The 21,461-nt window shown below is 40.0% G+C and overlaps 1 protein-coding gene across 3 annotated transcripts in view; it reads right to left on the minus strand.

The window, feature by feature from the left end:
* TM7SF3 (transmembrane 7 superfamily member 3) overlaps positions 1–19,528 on the minus strand; it is a 41,528-nt gene extending 22,000 nt beyond the window's left edge. The window contains exons 1-4 of one of the 3 annotated variants that reach the window (XM_055280310.2): positions 18,738–19,528; positions 7,632–7,786; positions 3,959–4,109; positions 1,203–1,323 (exon numbers count right to left, since the gene is read on the minus strand). In XM_055280310.2, the coding sequence (XP_055136285.2) occupies positions 1,203–1,323; positions 3,959–4,109; positions 7,632–7,786; positions 18,738–18,828 (518 nt within the window). In that variant the 5' untranslated portion in view covers positions 18,829–19,528. The remainder of the gene's footprint in view (positions 1–1,202; positions 1,324–3,958; positions 4,110–7,631; positions 7,787–18,737) is intronic. The other 2 variants (XM_055280311.2, XM_055280312.2) reach the window with 2 other exon arrangements.
* Between the last annotated feature and the right edge of the window lie 1,933 nt (positions 19,529–21,461).

Genomic DNA, 21,461 nt, shown 5'->3' on the forward strand with positions numbered 1-21,461 from the left:
CCAGAACTGTGAGAAAGAAGTTTATAAGCCACCCAGTCTGTGCTACTTTGTTACAGCACCACAAACTAGGACAAACACCAACAGGCAAGGGCGATTACATAACTGGATTCTGATATCAGTCAGGCCTAGAGTAATACTACAGCTCTGGGGAGACAAAAAAATTTTTTTTAAAAAAAGCTGGTGCAGTGGCTTAAGCCTATAATCCCAGCACTTTGGGAGGCTGAGGCAGGAGGATTGCTTGAGCTAAGAAGTTCAAGACCGGCCGGGCGCGGTGGCTCACGCTTGTAATCCCAGCACTTTGGGAGGCCGAGGCGGGTGGATCACGAGGTCAGGAGATCGAGACCACGGTGAAACCCCATCTTTACTAAAAATACAAAAAATTAGCTGGGTGTGGTGGCAGGCGCCTGTAGTCCCAGCTACTCGGAGAGGCTGAGACAGGAGAATGGCGTGAACCCGGGAGGCGGAGCTTGCAGTGAGCCAAGATTGCGCCACTGCACTCCAGCCTGGGCGACAGAGCGAGACTCCATCTCAAAAAAAAAAAAAAAAAGAAGAAGTTCAAGACCAGCCAGGGCAACATAGAAAGACCTCATCTCTGATTAAAAAAAAAGAATATAGCAGATTTGTCATTTGTTAGCAAGTCACTTAACCTCCATAACCCCTAGGGAACCTTACTGTAAAATAACAGCAATTGCCCTTCTTCATAAAATCATTAGGATTAAATGGCAAAGAACATAACAATACTCATGACATATATGTCCATAACATAACAACCATGGACAATGCACAGGAAGCATTCAAGTGTTCTCAAATGTTAGCTATCATTACCATTAAAGCAGAAACTGAGGCACAGCTTTAATTAAAACAATGAATCTTTATAAAAATAAAAGGATGTTTCAGGGCTACTGAGTGCTATCTATATTTAAAGTGCTTTATAAGAACCAGGATGTACTTTCAAGCTTATAGTAGACTCACATCTGGCTCTTCAAATAAAAAGAGTTCACAAGAATGCAGTGGGAAAATATTAACTGTAAATGACAGCCCAAATATTAGTAATGAAGTTTAAATTACACCAATTCCCTCCAAAAATTAAAGAACTCAGTTTTACTACAGAGAACTAGGGAGTTGAGAGAGCTGGTCAAATCTACACAACTGTTGTCATGTATATTCTAAAAGCATTTCTCAGACATGGGAGACAAACATACCTCGCATAGCCTAGGTTTGCTGGGGCAAACTTGATAGTCGTTTCAAAGAAATTATACTCCAAGTAAATGTTAGGATCAATATCTAAATCAAACTCCAAATTACAGCCTCCAGGGATAGGATCTGGATAAGAAATAGGGAAGTTACTAAACAAACAATTCTTACATATCGAAATCATATTCAGAAAAACAGAACTCTATCTACTCTTACAAGAACTTCCCAAATAGAAGTTAAATATAAACGTAGAGCTTCTAGTCTTACACTATTTCATGAACTGAGGTTAAAGAGGGTAGAGTTAACTGAGGTTCAGGGCCCTAGAGCAGGGCAGAGCAAACATTTTCTGTAAAAGGCCTGATAGTATTTTAGGCTTTGTCAGTCTGATGGTCTCTGCAGTAACTACCCACCCCAGTCCTTGCGGCAATAAAGCAGCCACAGGCAATACGTACAGGAAGAGGCATAGCTGTGTTTCAGTAAAACTTTATGTACAAAAACAGGCAGCAGGCTGGATCTGGTTCATGGTCGTAGTTTCCCAGCGTCTCCTCTAGAGTTAAAAAGACCGGCTATTGGTTGACTACTTCTGGCCAGGTTTGGAATGCAGATACACAGTGTGTATATATGTTTCAATATCATGTTGGAATCTTCCTCCAAATCCTATGCTCTTCTTTCATATTCTCCTTTTTCTGCATTTATGGATCTCTACCGTATCACAAATGGTAGATGTGCCAGCTGAAGCTCCTCTGTTCATAATTTTTCTGTGTACACTGTCCTTGATGTGAGCCTTAATTAAGTCTATGGTTTCTTATCAGGTAATGAGCCTTTTGTTATAGCTAACATTTCCTATCTTCTACTCCAGTAATCTTCTGGATTCTACCTCCTTTCCTAACTAGTGCTCCGTCTCCTTCCCTTTACCCCCAAGCTTTAAGAGTAGTCTAAATTTATTCACCTCACCTTCACTCCTCCATCCCTGTTGTGCCACTAAAGTGACTCTCATAAAGGGCCACCACGGACTCCTACTTCTCTAGCATATGGACACCTTCAGTCAGTTCTCTTGACCTCTCTGTAGAGTATAACTTACCACTTGCTTTTTTTTTTGAGACGGAGTCTCGCTGTCACCCAAGCTGGAGTGAAGTGGTGCAATTTCAGCTCACTGCAACCTCCACCCGCTGAGTTCAAGCAATTCTCCTGCCACAGCCTCCTGAGTACCTGGGATTATAGGCACCTGCCACCACACCTGGCTAATTTTTGTATTTTTAGTAGAGATAGGGTTTTGCCATGTTGGCCAGGCTAGTCTCAAACTCCTGATTATATAAATTATACTTGCAACCCGCTTCAGCCTCCCAAAGTGCTGGGATTACAGGTGTGAGCCACTGTGCCCGGTCTGCTCTCTTTTAAAGGTAGAACCTCCAGGCTTTCTTCCTACCTTCTTGACTACTCCAGTCTTGTGCTTATTCCTCAGCAGTTATTATCCACCTGACACATAGTAGGCACTATGAAAGTATTTGCTATGATTTTTTGCCCTCAATATCCAAGTACATGCCTGGGTAATCTCACTCACTGCCATAGCTTTTATTAACAGCTATTTAGTTGGGAATCTAATCTCACCCCTCCACTCCAGGACCTTATTTAAATTACCTACTGTGCATTTCCATCCAAATGTCCTACAAGCATCTCAGATTGTGTCCCAAACTGAAGTCATCATCTACTACGTCCCACCTCTCAAAACATCTAGCACCACCATAACCCTGTTCCCACACCTATTTTGTATCACTATTTCCCTGCTGCCCAAATAGGAAACCTATGCTTCCCTCTTATAATCCATAACCACCATTCATTGTGTTGTATCAATTCCACCTTCTATATATCTCAAATCCTGCTCCTCTTCTCCATCCTGCCTCTCATGGCCTCTGTTCAGATCCTCATTTCTCATTTTGTGCTGAGTCCTGACTCTGCTGTGCCCTCTCCAGTCCAACCCCACACTGCTTCTAGAGTTGGCTTTCTAAGAGATGAAATGGACCACACCATTCCTCTGCTTAAAAACTCTATGCCTCCTTAGAACCTACCTCGAAATAAAGTACAAACCTCAAATTGTATGCAAGGCCCTCCACACTCCAGCTGCAGCCACACTCACAACGTGCCATTCTCCAAATCATTTTTCTTCATGACGTCAAGCTTACTGCTTCTGCTTAGAATAACTAAACTGTTAAGGACTATGTCTTGCCTTAACTATTACTGCTTCTCCAAGGGCTCCCTAAATGTTTTTTGAATGAATAAACATGTTCTCCTAGTCACTACCTGAGCTTTCAGTCATCGTGCTAATTCTCTTACTATAAAATATTTCTGATTATAGGCCGGGCACAGTGGCTCATGCCTGCAATCCCAGCACTTTGGGAGGCTGAGGCGGGCAAATCACAAGGTCAGGAGTTCGAGACCTGACCAACATGGTGAAACACCATCTCTACTAAAAATACAAAAAATTAGCTGGGCATGGTGGCGGGCGCCTGTAATCCCAGCTACTCAGGAGGCTGAGGCAGGAGAATTGCTTGAACCTGGGAGGCGGAGGTTGCAGTGAGCCGAGATCGCGCCACTACACTCCAGCCTGGGTGACAGTGTGAGACTCTATCTCGAAAAAAAAAAAAAAATTCTGATTATATAAATTATAATTGCAACAAACAATCTTAATAGGATAATTTTCCTTAAAGTTTCATGAACACATTCCATATTCCAAAGAGTAAGAGGGAGGAGAAGACAGAAGGGTTACCTCTTTCTGAGTAGGAGAGTAGGATAGCCATATTCTGGACAGGCTGTATGCCTGAAGTCCCCAAGTACCAAGTGCACGTACTCTGCTCCGGTCTAAGGATGAAAACCAGTCCACTGGCAGTGCCTGTTTCCGAGGCATTGGAAAGGAGAGTCTGCAGTCCAGAAGAAACATTGTCATGAATAGGAAGTCGAGCAAAACATATAAATTACCGAGCTGATCCAGTGCGCATGTCCTATTCTAAATCTTCCCAAAACAAATAGAAAAAAAAAAACCTTCCTTAAATAACCAGAGAATTCTTTTCATCTCCATGTTCACATGCCCACACATATACATGGAAAAAGCATTCTTGAAAAATATACGATTGTCTTAGTTAAGGCTGCTATAACAAAGTACCACAGGGAAGGTGGTTATAAACAACAAAATTTATTTTCACAATTCTAGAGTCTGGTGGTTCAAGATAGGGATGCCAACACAGTCGGGTTCTGATGAGAGCCCTCTTATAGGCTGAAGACTCCCAACTTCTTGTTGTATCCTCACATGACAGAGAAAGGGCAAGAAACATATCTGGGGTCCCTTTTATAAGGCCACTAATCCCATTCATGAGGGCTCTAAATGGGGGCCCATGACCTAATCACTTCCCTGTGAATTTTGTGAAGACACAAACATTCTGTCTGTAAAAATAATCTTTGATCAGGAATAGCAGATGCACATTGAAATTCCCAGGTGTTTCAATTAACTTGAATTAAGATTTATTATGTCAAATAACGTTTTGTCTTAGTTTCTAAGACCACTAGGACAAAAACATGAGACCTGGCCCCAAGGAGTTCAGTTTTCGAAGTGCCTTTTAAATTGTGTTATAACTGACAAACTATAAACTGTACATAAAGTATAATTTTTTTTTTTTTTTTTTTTTTTTGAGATGGAGTCTCGCTGCATCACCCAGGCTGGAGTGCAGTGGCGCAATCTCAGCTCACAGCAAGCTCTGCCTCCTGGATTCACGCCATTCTCCTGCCTCAGCCTCCCGAGTAGCTGGGACTACAGGCGCCCGCCACCACACCCGGCTAATGTTTTGTAGTTTTCGTAGAGACGAGGTTTCACTGTGTTAGCCAGGATGGTCTTGATCTCCTGACCTCGTGATCTGCCAGCATCGGTCTCCCAAAGTGCTGGGATTACAGGTGTGAGCCACCGCGCCTGGCCCATAAAGTATACTTTTAAGTGTTGATATACAGACACCTGTGAAACCATTACTACAATCAAAATAGCAAATGTATGCATCACCCCAAGTTTCCTTGTGCCCCTTCCTAATCCTTCCTCACACACTTCCTCTCTACCATCCCCCACTCCCATCTGCTTGGAAAGCTTTTTGAATAATAAAATGCTAAGCTAAGAGGTAACAGACTCAAGAGGTTCTATCAAAGCCAAGGAAATGGGAAGGAAAAGGTAGCAGAGCAGTTTCAATTTGATAAGCATAAGAAAGAATGACTCAAATATTAACTGATAAATGATTGAGTCAGCAGTTTCAAAGAACCAACTGCCGTCACGACTCAAAAAAACCAAAAGTGCCACACTTTATTAGGAAGGGCACAGGAAACAGAAGCACTTCTCTTTACACAGACCACTCACTTCCTGAGCCATGTGCAGTTCTGGCCATCATCTTCTAAGTAATATAACAGTGGGAACTAAAGGCAGTCCAAGAAATAAAATGATAATTAAGGACAACTAAGACCCTTTCTGCATAGAAATTAAGGCCCAAGATGCTGCCATCCAGGTCTGTTTTATCGCTGGTGATGTTGGCATCTCTTTATCCAAGCTCTGCTTCCTCAGATGCAGAAATAGGCATCACTACTACTTTGTTGAGCTTTAATGAGAATTAACTATATGGAAACCAAACACAGGGGTTCCTAACTGGGGGCCTGAGAGTCTGAGTTTCTGAAGGGCCCCATGAAATTTTATATTTATATTTGAGTCCATAGACTTGAGCAGTCCATGGATCCAGGAGCTTAAGAACCACCGGCCTAGGACATAGTAGGCATTCAACAAATATAAATCCTTATTTCCCCCATCCTCTCTCTTTTCCTTCAAATGTTGTCTTGCTGTAATGTCATTAGGAAGAAAATCATACTGTTTGTCAATTAAAAATTGTTTTAAAAGATCTAGTTAAAAAAGAGAAGAGGAAAGAACTCACCTATGGGCCATTTTACTAAGTCTCCTATGTAAGAGTCTGAATAGGAAGCTGTCTCTTGAATTCAGTGCCATAAAAAACTTGGCCTCCCCTGAGGAACTCGCACGCTCTTTCCTTTCTAAGGAAGTTATGAAATTTAACATGCTTTACCTTCTGCTTTAGCTGCAAAGAACTTGGGCAAATTTGACGTATGTGTGACATCGGTATCTCTTGTAATTAATACTATTTATTCCTTTCCTTTTTTCCTAAGCTGAATTCTTCCATTTCTAGTCCATTAACTACCCCCCAACACACACACCCCACAACACACACGCACACACATGCACAACCACATGCACACAATTTCCAAACCTCTATGGTAGGGGAAAGAAGGCAGGAATAAAAATATACAAAATAGTAAGAAAGATAGTGTGACCAATGCCTCTAATATTATATATGGGCTGGGGCGCAGTGGCTCATGCCTGCAATCCCAGCACTTTGGGATGCCCAGGCAGGAGGATCACTTGAGGCCGGGAGTTCAAGACCAGCCTGGGCAACATAGCAAAATCCATCTCTATAAAAAAAAAAAAGTTAAAAATTAGCCAAGTGTGGTGACATGTGCCTTTAGTTCCAGGATCACTTAATACCAGGAATTTGAGCCATGATCACATGACCACATTCCAGCCTGGGTGATGGAGTAAGATCCTATCTCTAAAAAAATAAAAATAAAAATGTTAAAAAATTACATATGAATTAGATTAAGACAGATTTGTTTACCAAATTCCAGAATATTATAATATAGGCTTAGGACAAATAAAAAGAAGTATAACTTCATACAAGGTGAAATGCATGTATTGGTCTAGGGCATCATAGAGACTAAATGTAGATAGATCGGAAAAGATTACATAATGGCAGACTCTTCATAGCTTAAGCTAACCCAGAGAATTTTAAAAACTTTCTAAGGCTGAGGTTGAGGTTAAGGGGTTTAGTGATGACATCTATAATAGAGTCCTTAATACTGCTGGAGGCATAGCACAGGGCTGGATGAAATGAGCACTATAATTTTTTGTTGTTTGCATGACAGAGTCCAAAGAATAAAGTTGATATTATAGGGTTCTTGGTAAAGTTCAATACTATAGCTAAACAACAATGAAAACTCATTAAACATATATTCTCAGGTAAAAATTATTAAGGCCCCACTGAAGTAAGAAAATGAAAAGGTGGGAATTCACGAAGAAAACTTGCCTGCATAGTGGTGACATTTGTCACAGGGTGCCCTTCCCCCCAGCTCAGCTCTCCATTACCCCTTCTTAGGTCAGAGACTGCCACACTCAAGAAAGGCCTGAGATACTCTCAGTCACTGACTTGAAAACATCCTATCTTGATTTTTTAAAATTTAAGACATAAGATCATAAACATAAAAGATAGAGATATCAAATTCTAATGCTCATACTAAATACCAGACCCCAAAATATAGAAATGATTTTTACTAAAATAATTCTTTGCACTTACCGGAGAAAAGGAAACAGTTGTATTCTGATACTGTGAGTGTATTTGGAAAATAAGAAAAGTCACATTGCTTGAAATATCATGCAAAATAGCTTCCTCTGGAAAGGGCCTATTGAGCTCGAAGTATCTAAATTTCCCCACAGAAAATTCAATAAGACCTACAACGAGATAAACTTTTCATTACAACACTTGTACTCTCATATCAATTTGCAGAAATCATATTCATAAATGAGTGTGGAATTTAATCCTCAGAAAAACTCTTTGAGGTAAATATGGTTATTGCTCCTATTTCACTGCTAAAGACAACGTGGCTTAAAAAGTGATGCAGCCCATCCAGGGTCATCTGGCCAGTGAATGGCAGAGCTCAGAACTAAAATGCAAGAGGTATTTCAAAAGGTATGCTGAAGACAGGCTCCTGGAGCCCAGAGGAACTTCCCCTCTGGTAGCAGCAATAACAGTGATCTTCAGAACAGAGTCCCTGAATTTAAAGATGACAATCCTGTGGGGCTACTTACAATCATGAATGTGCTTGTGTTAAAGAACCATAACCGTCTGGTGAATTCTGAAGTCAGCGTAGCCTGAAGAGACACAGGTGGCTGCAATTTAATACCGGTGTTTACCAGCTGTGTGATTTTAAGCAAGTTCCTTAAATCCCCTTAAGCCTCAATTTCCTCATCTGTCTAATGGAGACTGCAAAGGAAGGTGAAATCAATACTGACAAAAATGTCCGTTGAGCGCCCCACACCAGGCACTGCACATACAATTGTGAACCACAGGCATTCTGGAGAAGAGAGCTTTTGTTTGCTTAAGGATCAAGCTCAGAGTCCATAAAAAAGATAGGTTATAACAAGAACAGTTTTTCAACACCTCCTCCAGGTCTGTCCCATCTGTCTACTTGCCTCCATGGTCTGTGTCTCACTGACTCTGTCCCCACTTCTCTGTGGTGTGTTTCTGCCAGCTGCACACCAGCTCTTTTTTCAATCTAACTCTCAAATAATTCTTTAATTAGGTTGCTTTTACTCCTGTGTAGTCCTGGATTCCTACACCCCCATCCTATAGTCAGTATCTGTCTGCATGAACAGCAGAAGAGATCCCAAGTTTCATATAAGCAGTCTTGGGGGTTCGATTCTAAACAAACAAACAAACAAAAAATTTAGATTAAATATAGATGAAAAGGAGTTGATGAAAAAAGATTATAATTCACCTGAGTCCCATAGTGGAACTGTCATGTTTTATTTTAGAAGGAAATTAAGAGTCAGTGGGTGGTAAAACATTTCAGATACTAAATAACTTAATAACACATTCCTATATACCATGTCCCAAGAAGGTCAATTTTCAACACTTTTTTTTTTAATACGAAAGCTCCACTGGATGATTTAAAACCAAACAGAACCAAAAAAATCAAGAATGAGTAGCCTGTGGAAGAACAGACAAAAAGAAGACACAAATAGTGCTAAGACTAGAATAATGTTAACCTCTATATACTCTCCCTAAGCTCTGTGATGCTATATTACATTCATAACTTAATGTTTTTTTTAAAAAAAGATAGAATAAAAGGTTACAATTTCATTTCTAAAACTCTAGAGAAAATTTTAATAGTTTTAACAATGACAAATGAAGATAGTATACTTCCTATTTATGGAACCAGAAAGACATTTTACATTTTATATGGACCAAACTCCAGCTGGAACAGAGGTTAAAATATTAAGGAGTGGCCAATAGAATCTGGGTAGGGAAGTCTGGAAAAAGTTTGTGTGCACATGTTTTTTCTTTTTAAAGAGAAACAAGAAAAACATGTTTATATTTTCCAGGCCTTCCCATCATCATGATTATTTTATTAGAAAAGCAAATTATACATAAAACTACATGGATTTCAGTAAATTACACTAAAAATGTTTCATTATTGCCCTTCAAGTTTGGTCCCATCCATCATGCATCCTCCAAGTCTTAAAAATTCCCACCCATTTTGGAAGTATCAGTCTGTTTTCCTAGAAATTAATCAGATTTCTATCCTTTCACTGTTCACAGCACTCAACTCACTTACTATCCTGCCTTTTCTAGTCTACGTCTTCAGTTTTTCCTTTTTGTTCTCATTTTCCCTATTTGGCAAATATTTATAGGGTACTTATGGACTAGGCACTCTAGTTGTTGGGCACAATGATCAAAACTGATACAAACGAATTCATAAAGGTTATCCAAGACTTCTGTAATTATCACTTAAATTTGCCCTTTGATATATTTCAGAAAATGTTCTAATAATCCTTACATCTATCTCCCATGACATGTGCCTTCCATCAGAACAGTATACAGAACCTTTAAAAGCCCTGGAAGAGACTGAAGCCATCAACTAGAGAAGCCTTCACGGTAAACTTTTCTTAACCTTCCCTTAACCTATCACCCAGGATGAGGATGAATCACAACTCAAAAATACTTGGAGAAACAAAACTTTGGAAAGACAGTACGGAAACACAGAACCATGGAAACTAAAATACATTGTTAAACAACTGATGACTTGACGAAATAAGTAGGGGGGTATTAAAAGCAGGTATCTCTGGGAGTATATTTTAACTGATTTTTTTTTTGAGACGGAGTCTCACTCTGTCACCTAGGTGGAGTGCAGTGGCGCAATCTTAGCTCACTGAAATCTCCACCTCCCAGGTTCAAGCAATTCTCCTGCCTCAGCCTCCTGAGTACCTGGGATTACAGGCATGTGCCACCACGCCTGGCTAATTTTTGTATTTTTAGTAGAGACGGGGTTTCACTATGTTGCCCAGGCTAGTCTCGAACTCCTGACCTCAAGCAATCCGCCCGTCTCAGCCTCCCAAAGTACTGGGATAACAAGCATGAACTACCCCACCCAGCTGATTTTTCTTCTTTTTACACATGTCCTTCTTTTTCTTTCTTTTTTTTTTTTTTTTTTTTTTTGAGACAGAGTCTCACTCTGTCGCCAGGCTGGAGTGCAGTGGCACGATCTCAGCTCACTGCAACCTCTGCCTCCCAGGTTCAAGCGATTCTCCTGCCTCAGCCTCACAAGTAGCTGGGACTACAGGTGCGCACCACCATGCCCAGCTAATTTTTTGTATTTTTAGTAGAGATTGGGTTTCACCATGTTGGCCAGGCTGGTCTCAATCTCTTGACTTTGTGATCTGCCCGCCTGGGCCTCCCAAAGTGCTGGGATTATAAGCATGAGCCACCACGCCACACCAACTCTACATTTTAAATGTTTATAAAATAGGAACACACACTAGAAAAAAAAAGGGACAAAATGGGACATTCTCTCAACATTCTGTCACTGTTTTGCTTTCTCTTAAAATGGTAATATTTTTCTAGAAAATATATAATCCTTATAAAAGGTGCAAAATAAACAGAAAGTCAACTCCTCCAGCAAGTACACTGTACAGAAATCATCACTGCTAACAGCTGTGCTATATCTTTTAGGGCTTAGGCAGATATAAACATGCATATTTCCACATAGATGGAAAAAGATATAAATATGTTTGATATTGCCTATTTAACAGGTCTTATATATCTTTCCATAGCAACACAGATAATTCTAGCTTTACCATCTTAAAAGCTACAGAGTATTCCATTCTGGGTATGTACCATAATTATTCACCCAATCTCCTATTAATGAACATCTAGGCTGTTACCATTACAGCATGAATAATAAATTAATAAGAAATAAAAATAGTTCTGATTTTGTGGAAGACTATTCCAGAAAGCGTATGTGTCAGACAAAAAATCTATTTGAGTTTTTGCTGTGACAGTGTAACAGATGACCTTTGATCTTAAATGGTTAAACTGTACCTAAAAAGTCTTGTTCTAGTCTAAGATATCCAGAAATAAAAACAAACAGACCACATGAGAATACATAATGATTAGGACCAAAAATTAATCTGCACTCTTTGCTTCTGAATTCTTCTTCAAGAAATATACCTGAATTTCAGGAATAATTATAACTTTCATCTGTTACTTCCTGGATTTCCCAAAAGCTACAGGAAAATGATGCCTCATCATCTTCCTTTCCTCAAATGCCTATAGTGCGAACCAGGCAGAAGCCAGATAACAAAAGGGAGGGACATTGTATACGTTATTTAAAACTTGGTCACTTGACAAAATAGGTAGGGGTATCAAGAGGAAGTATCTCTAGGGGTGTATTTTAAGTGATTTTTTTTCTTTTCATTACACATTTATTTTTTAAATTTTCTATAGTGACCATAAGGTGTCCTTTTCATAAGAAGTTATAATACAGTGATTATACACCCTGGCTATACATTACAATCATCTGGAGGGGAATGAAAAAAAAAAAAAAAAAAAAACACTGCTGCCTGGGACCCTCTCCAGATGAGTTGAATCAAAATCCCTGGGGCTAAGGCCTAGGTATCAATTAAAAAACAAATATTCATTAAATACTATGCAGAGAAATACACAAAGTTTACACACCCATGAATTAACCAGCACCTAAACAGCATTCTAGCAACTTAGTGGTCCCCCTGTGGCCCCTCCCAATCACCACATCTTTCCTCCCCAGAGGGAAATAGGGTCCTAAGTTCAAATACTAGGAGTTTAGTTGGGAGAATTCAATTGAATAGAATTTACAGCACAATTTTTGTGTGTTTGGCTTCTTTAAAATCAGCACTATGTTTGTGCAATTCATTCCAGCTGCTATAAGTAGCCATAACTCATTACCATTATTGTATACTTCATGAAATAACATGCCACAATGTATTTATTTGTTCTACTGTTAATAAACATCTGTATTTCTGGTTTAGAGTTATAAATAACTCGAAACATTTTCTGTGCATGTCTTTTGGTACATGCATATACACATTTCTGTTGGGTGGAACCTATGAGTAGAATTATCAGGTAATAGGGTATTCTCATCTTTAGTAGATACTGCCAGGCTTCCAACAATGTTTTGCCAATGTATACCCCATCAACTTACTGTAGGAAAGTGTTCCAATTGCCCAACAGTCTCACCAACACCTGGTATTATTCATTTATCTGCTGGGTATATAGTGGTATCTGACTGTGATTTTAATTTGCACTTCCCTAATTACTCATGGGTGTTAAGAACCCTTTGCTTTGCTTATTGGCTATTTGGATATCCTCTTTGTGAAAGAGTCTGTTCGAGTCTTTTACACATATTAAAAATGAAACTGTCTGTCCTTCTTCAATTTTAGGAGTTTTTAATACATCATAGACATGAGTATTCTGACCGATATGTTGCAAATATATTCTCCCACTCTTGTTGCTTGTCTTTTCGCTGTCACCTTTAGATTAACAGTTTTCATTTTAGCAGCCAATTTCTCAGGTTTTTCCTTTATGATTAGTCCTTTTTGTGTCATTTTAAAGAAATTTTTGTCAACATATACCAAGATGATGAAGATGCATTCCCATGTTAACTTCTAGAAGTTTATCTTTCACATTTAGAGCTAAAAATCAATCTGATGTTGATTTTTATACATGGTGTAAGATAGAGGTCACAGTTCATTGTTTCATATGTTTATCTACTTGACAGCAACCTTCACTAAAAATACCACCCTGTAGGTACCGCATGTTCTCTCACTTATAAATGGGAGCTGTATAATGTGTACACATGGGCCTACACTGCGGACTGATAGACACTGAAGACTGAGGAAGGTGGGAGGGGGCCAAAGATGAGAAATTACTTAATGAGTACAATGTACATAATTCCAGTGATGGATACACTAAAAGCCCTGACTTCACCACTACATAATATATCCTATAACTACACTTGTGCTCCCTAAGTTTATACAAATAAAATAATTTAAAAATACCACCATCTCCCTACCCTACTGCTTTGCAGTTCCACCTTTCACGTAAGTCAAGTGAACATACGTGTTTGCTTCTGGAGTCTCAATTGTATTCTACTGGCTTATTTGTCTAGCTATAGACACCAATCCTAACACAAATATTACAACTCTCTTAACTCCTGCTCCAAATTTGTTCTTCCTCCTCAAATTTATCTTGACTATTTCTGATCCTTTTCATTTCCATATAAGTTTTAGAAATCAGCCTATCAATATCCACAAAAAAAAAAAAAACCTGCTGGGATTTTGATTGGGATGGCCCTGAATATATACATTAATTTAGGGAGAAATGATACCTTTAAAAATATCTTCATCTTTAGAATTTTGTAATCTATGAATTTGCAATATTCCTCTATTTCTTTAGTCTCTCAATTTATCTAAAGAATGTTGAGATGTATTATGTCATTTTCTCTGTAGAGGTCTTTACATATCCCATGATAATCATCCCAGAATACGTAATGTTTCTTGAGGCTATTTTAAATGTACTTTTTCTTTTCTTTAATTTTATTTCTTAACGTTTTGTAGAGATGAGGTCTTGCTATGTTGATGAGACTGGTCTCAAGCTCTTGGCCCCAACAGATCCTCCCCCACTCAGTCTTCCAAAGTGCTGGGATTACACACTGAACCACAGCACCCGGCCCTGCTTTTTCTTTTAAATGTCTATTTCTAGCTGTCTCTTCACCAATATACCTTTTATAAAAAGTTCTCCATGTAATTCTAATGTTTAGCCGGGTTTGAGAACTCCTAACATAGTGTTTGATAAACAAGCAAAGGATAAATACGTACTTTTTTCCCAGTCTTAGTTATCTTTAACCTAACATCTGTGTGAAAATACTTTGGCAGTGTAACCTTGGCAATCCGACATCCATTGTACAATTTTTTTCAGAAGATTGCTTTAACCAAACCAGTTGTGGTTTGATTCCTGGCTGTGCAGGATTTTGTCATTTTTGATGTTCCAATGTCTAACACAGTATAGTCACCTAACTGGCATAAGTAAATGTTTGTTAAATGATGGCTGAACTATGTGACCTCAGGCAAGTAATGTATTTCCTCTGGGCTTCAGTTCCCTCAAAGTAAAATTGAGGTAACTGTGCTGCCATCAGTTGGCTGCTGAAAGTATCAAACAAATGGGAAACAACTTTTAAACCGCCCAAGGCTACACAATAAAGTATCATTTACTAACTTCCATTAGCTTTCCTGTGCTTCACAGGTTCATCTCCTTATTGAAAGAAAAGAAAGAGAAAGAAAGAAAGAAAGAAAGAAAGAGAGAGAGAATCAGGCACTCAGAGCAGCCCTACAAATAAATTAGTGGGAAGAAAGGGACTAACGTACAGGGCATTCACAGAAATTCCAGGCACATCATAAGCATTACGTTGAGAAAGAGACTTCCACAGAGTGACAACAAAAGACACTGAAGGTCAAGACAACTTAAACAGCTCAGTCTGGTAGAAACTCATTTAATTTCTGCTCATAAAAACAGATTAAGCAAAAGAAGACACATACCCAAAAGATATCCTGAAGAAGCTAACAGGAATTTAACTTCACCTCTAAGGCATATGGAAAAGGATTTATTAGAGGCATTTTATGAGGCATAATTAGATCTTATGACTTGGAGAGTAGGAGGAAAAAAGACAGCACATCAAAAGATATTACAAAGCAAATGGCTAACATCAAGTTGGGGCACTTACACTAGCCTTCCTCTAAAAAGAAATGGCTTTTTTTTGCCATCTGACCTATAGAAGGGACTTGAAACAATTTTTCATGCCCATCTTCCATTCTTACTCAGAATCACTTTTTCTTTCCAATAATTCCACTTTAAAAAAAGCTGCCCAATCCTAATCTTTTCCTTTTTCTTTCCGAATCAGATCCTAATCCGGCAACCATAAAAATTTCCAACTATTTTACTAAAATTTACTTCTACTGTTTGAGTTTCAACACAACAACCAAATTCTAAGAGAAATCTATCATAGCCTAGACTTCATAATTCTCTTCATATTAAAAACAAAAATGGTTCAGCTACTTGAGTTGGTCAGCAGTCAACTATCCCTCCCAATTTCTCATTGTTATCTTCTTACAAATGTTCAATAGCCCTAAAGGTTGAAAGGAAACAAAAATGAACATATTAGCTTCACACACTTTTTAGAGAAAGACAGCACTTGCAACTAACCACAAATGGCCTGCTACCTTGGTAAAGCACCATCAATAGCATGAAGACTGAAAGGCCCAAATGATGCCGTGCTCAAGTCCAATTACTATGAAATTCCACAGGAGTTACTGGATATGAATCTAAACAAACGAAAGATGTTAAAGGCAGCAGTGAACTGGGACTCCAAGAGAAGGGATAACTGCTTAAAAGTATGATCCATCTCATGTGCCTACTGGTCACAGAAAGCACTCCTCAGACATTCTAGGAACTTCATCTGCCACGTTCCGAGATTTATTTAGCATTCAGTCCGCTACAGAAGTCATGCAAGTTAGCTCATCCTGCCAAAGATGGGTAAATCCTCCTAAATTACAGCAGATGCTCAATTTCTTCAGTTTGTATGGTTATCAGAATCATCATCATCAAATACCAATCCAGCCATTTCCTAGGAGGTTTATACAAATCCTGAACTACATCCTTCTACCTTTTTTTTTTTTTTTTTTTTGAGACGGAGTCTCGCTCTGTCGCCCAGGCTGTAGTGCAGTGGCGTGATCTCGGCTTACTGCAAGCTCTGCCTCCCGGGTTCACGCCATTCTCCTGCCTCAGCCTCCCGAGTAGCTGGGACTACAGGTGCCTGCCACCACGCCTGGCTAATTTTTTTGTATTTTTAGCAGAGACGGGGTTTCACCGTGTTAGCCAGGGTGGTCTCGATCTCCTGACCTCATGATCCACCCGCCTCGGCCTCCCAAAGTGCTGGGATTACAGGCATGAGCCACCGCGCCCGGCCCATCCTTCTACATTTCTATACTGATTTTTAGCTGATAGATGTGGAGAATATGAGCTTTTATTATCACTCAGTAGTTAAGTCCCCACATTGTCCCTCTTCTGCACAGAATGACAATACCAATGCAAGGCAAAAAGAATAACGTTGAGGAATATCAGTGCTATAATCATAGCAAAGAGGCAAAAAACAGTGTCTGAAAAAATTAATTTCTCAACTTATTTATATTTTTTAACTTTTGTATAAAAATTTCTAGGTATTAAATACTAACACCAACTAGAAAGAAAAAGTTCTGGATGCCTGCTCTCCTGACTCAGGGACTGGCCTTGATCAACTAAAAACTCTAATATCTCAAATTCTTCACCTGTTAAAATGGAGATAGCATCACTTCTACCTCCATCATAAGGCTATTTTGAAGAATGAGGGTTCAAAGAAGGATTAAGTACAAAGCACCATGCCACGTAAGATATTCTTATTGGAAGACAGCTTTACTGAAGTGGAAGGACTATGAAATTTGCAGGGAGACTCACCTGGGGGTTCAAGTCCTATCTGTAACCCTAGCAGCTGTTCATTTGTTCCTCTGACAAGGGAGGAAGATCATTACATTGCAGGGTAGTGGGGATTAAATAACAGTGCACATAGAAAGCACCTGGCACACACTATGCACAGTGAATGTTAGTGCCCTATTATAAGCAAGGTTTTTCTGCAAAACAAAAATTGCCCTTTTCAGCTTTGGCCTCAGTCCTATACAAAGATCCTAGAATTCAGTTTGCACAAGGGCTTTTCAAAGATAAGTGCATAGGAACACAATCACATTATTCAGAAAATATTATGTTTCAGAACTGCAACTAATCTATTAACCTCAAAACAAAACATAATGTGTTTAATTTCATGGAAAAGCACATGATGATCTGCCTGGCACAACTAGTGCCTTTTACATTTTATATTAACAAACCATGAGCTGTTGCCCAAGCCCATTCACCAAGCACAAGACCTACAATCTAACATCCCATTCTGAGTTCTCACTGAGATGAACAAGAGTTACCTGAAATCGGCCGGGTGCGGCGGCTCACGCCTGTAATCCCAGCACTCTGGGAGGCCAAGGCGGGCAGATCACGAGGTCAGGAGTTCGAGACCAGCCTGAACAACATGGTGAAACCCCCATCTGTACTAAAAATAGAAAAACTAACTGGGTGTGGTGGAGGGCGCCTGTAATCCCAGCTACTCTGGAGGCTGAGGCATGAGAACCGCTTGAACCCGGGAGGCGGAGGTTGCAGTCAGCCAAGATCATGCCACTGCACTCCAGCCTAGGCCACAGAGCAAGACTCCGTCAAAAAAAAAAAAAAAAAAAGTCACCTGAAATCATCAAAAATGGTGTACTCATAGGGAGCTAAGCCCGGGCATGTTTCTTCTTGGCTCCTACAGGTGAATTTGAAGTGGCAATAGAACTTCGTTGATTCTTGTTTTTCTCATTTTAGTTTTACTCTCTATTAAATTGTTATTTTTTACAGTTCATTTATGGATGACAAGTTATTTCCTGTTGGTAGCTGCAATGAATGGGAATTTTGTGATCTCTGTAAACGAATTAATATCTCATAGAGATCTATTTCCTGTTGGATATGAGACAACAGAGAACACAGTTTTTGTCCATTTGTCTTTTTTAAGGTCAAATCGATTAGAAATTTCTTGCCCCCAAGTAAGGAGAACAACTCTGATACCTGGACTGGCAAGCTTTTGTGTTTCTGTGTTTATTTTTCATTTGTGGCTGAACTTGTAGAATTGAGGGTATACACACTCTATCTGTATGTCTATGTATCTGTAATTCAGAAAGTCCTTTATTTCTCATTGTGAGTATGGAATGTTTTCCCGTCTCTAGACGGTATTAATAAATTAGATGGTAAAGGCTCTTTAAAAATAAATAAATAAAGCCCCATTCTGGGTTCATTTTTCCTCTCAAACTCTGTAGAACATAACCAATTTGAAAAGCCTCTAGATGTGGGGGTGTAAAAACTCCATGCAGCTTGAGAGCCATCAGTCATTAAGCCGCTAGTTCCACCCCAAGTCTTGCTGTCCAGAAGCTCAGAGAGTCCACTGGGGAGCAAAGAGGCGCTTTAATTTAAGTTAAATTAAAGCCACAGACATGGCTGCTCCCCAAGGGAGATAATACTGTGTTGAAAAAAGAGAATTATTTATCTCTTCCCATTTCCTCCGCTAAATGAGGAGGTTAATAGTAAGGCCTCCTTAGCCATGAGTGTTTCCACTGCTAGGCTGACAGACCCCGGGCGGATTCTGACCTTGCAAGAAATGCAAAAGCAACTTTGGGTTGCAGAAGCCAGGCGCCCCGACCTTACCCTCGCTGGAGTTCCCGAAGACCTCGGCTGCACCAGCCACCCAGTGTTCGGATGCCAGCACCGCTACGACCAGCAGTTGCAGGAACCCCATTGCTGCCTGGGCCGGGCTGGGCCCACGCCAGGGCTGGGGAGGGGTGCGGGCGTGCGCGCCGGGGCCCCGCAGCCTTGCCCACGCTATCCCGGGGCGCCCGCATCGGGCGCCATCGACCGCCAGGTGCAGACGCCTCGCACCTGCCAGCTCCGCAACCGCCGGCGCGCGCGCCCCGCCGAACTCCTAGCCCCAGCGAGAGGTTTCCTCTTCCGGCACCTGACCCCCAACGCGCGTTCCCGCGCCTCCTCCCGGGCTCTCGCTGCGTCACCGCGGCGGGTCTCTGGGCGCGGGCGCCGCTGGGGCGTTTCCAGGCAGCGCGCGCCTCCTGCCGGCGCGCGGGGAACACGCAGCCCGCGGCGCTCCCGGGAGCCCCCAGGAAGTCCTGGCTTGAGGCCGGTCTTCCCACTTTTATCTCACCAAGTAGGCAAACCACTGTGAAAGTACAAAATAACTTTCTGTTGCGGAATAACGTCGCCAGGCTCCTGTTTCCGTGTTTAACGGCCCTTTACAACAGCAAAAAAGAGGAATCGGTTGCGAAAAACACAATTGAAGGTTATTTTCCCGGTAGCAATTGTCTTTGCTGCTGAGGCTTATGTTAGTATAAAAACGCCAGGAGAATGCTGTTTGTGCAGTGGTTACCGCACTAGTCATAAGCACTACATTTAAAAATAGTTTCGTTTTCTCTAAGCGAAATATCCTCGAAGACACGGCCTTGGTCTGAACTTCCTCTCAAGTCTCATACCTGAGTGCTGTTTAAGGGACAGTAGTCCATGTGACAGATGATGTGGAATTAGACACATAGACTTAACATTATTTGGGGAGGATTGTCTTACTTTTCTTCCCTGGTTTTAATTTTTTTCACTTATATATTTTGATGAGCAACTTATAGCTTGGAAATTACATGTTCAGTTAATCCACTACTAAGCTAACAATATATAGCTGTGACCATAATGTGAAGAAGTGTTAAAGACAAAATTATTCAATGATACTTGTTAAAGCACAGAATGAAGACTATTGAGGACTGTCTCAATTGGCATAGGGGCCACTGCAACTGGGTCTTGCAGTGGGGAAGAGGGACTGGGCTCGACTCTGAATACAGCATGGGCAAGAGGGAATTTATAGCCAACCAGCAGTATGCAGTTCAGTGGATGGAAAATTACTAAGAGGAAACATCAGAGGTAAGGGGCATTTGGTGAAACTGACCTAACAGGACTCCTCCTGAAGACAGAACATCACCTGGGGGATGGTGGAGGGTGAGGAAACTGATTAGATATGGAGGAAAGGGAGTTCTTCGCTAAAACTGGATTTTTACGAAGAAGTGCACAGATGGATCTAGCAGAAGATTCAGAAGCCGTACTAAAGTTTGGCCAAGCAAAATAATCTTTGTCATAGGCACAATTCCTTCTCTGCTCTCCCACTGCCTGATCCAAATTTTCACACCTTTGGTAGCACTATTTCTGTAGGGCTTATTCACTCTCCCACATGCCCCTATTCCTATAACCCTCAGTAGATGAAATCCAAGGAAGATGAAAGGAACAATTATGATAAGGGTAGCATCTGAATCAGTGGATGGATTATTCAATAAATTGTGTTCTTACTGATTAGCTGCACTATGGGCAGAGAGAATCAGAACTCTATCTCACACTAATTGTGAAAACAAATCCCAAAGTAATAAAACCATAAAAGAGCTAGCAGAAGAGGGCTCTCTTTTTTTTTAATAAATTGATCTGAAAATGGGAGGAGCTTTATAAGAAGCAAAACAGCAAAGGAAACAACCATAAAGGAAAAGATTGGTAGACTTGGCTACATAAATACTTTTTACATAAATATTTAAATTTCATTAAAGTAAACACACAAACAATATGAAAAGGCAAGTTAATGACCAAAAAATAAAAATTAGCAAAGGATAGGGAATTTCACCCAAAAAAAGAAATACAAATTACCAGTAAATACATGAAAAAAGTTCAATCTCACTAGTAAACAAACAAAAAAATCAAATTAACAAACTAAGATGTAAATATTTTAAAAGTATAAGAACATCCAGTGTGGATAAAAGAGCTAAGGAGGCATTCTTAGGTAGGGATACTGGGAATATACACTTTAATAAAGTAATCTGCGTCAAAAATGTTTAAAATCTTATTGTAGATTTGCTATAATCCACTTTCAGATTTAAGTACATAATTAAATACACATATAAAAATTAGTATAAGCTGGGGGAAGTGGTATATACCTATAGTCCCAGATACTCAGGAGGCCGAGGCAGGAGGATTAGGAGTTCAAGGGGGCAGTGCTGTATGATTGCACCTGTGAATAGCCACTGCCCTCCAGCCTGGACAACATAGTGAGACCCCATCTCTTAAAAAAATTAGTGTACAAAACTATTCATAGAGTATTATTTAGAGTAGCAAAAACATCTAAAACAACCTAAATGCCCAACGATTAGGAGTTAAATAACCTATGATACAGCTTTATAATAGGATCCTGTGCAGTCCTTCATTTATATTCTGATTGAAGTCTTTATGAAAAGGCAACTTATGATGCAATAAGTATGTATAGTACATGGCTTTTGTTTTTTTTTTTTAACATACATCTTTTATTGACTCAGAGGAATGGATACACTTTTGTTGTTTGTT

Source organism: Symphalangus syndactylus, chromosome 5, assembly GCF_028878055.3.
Source record: "Symphalangus syndactylus isolate Jambi chromosome 5, NHGRI_mSymSyn1-v2.1_pri, whole genome shotgun sequence".
Classification (NCBI taxonomy): Eukaryota; Metazoa; Chordata; class Mammalia; order Primates; family Hylobatidae; genus Symphalangus; species Symphalangus syndactylus.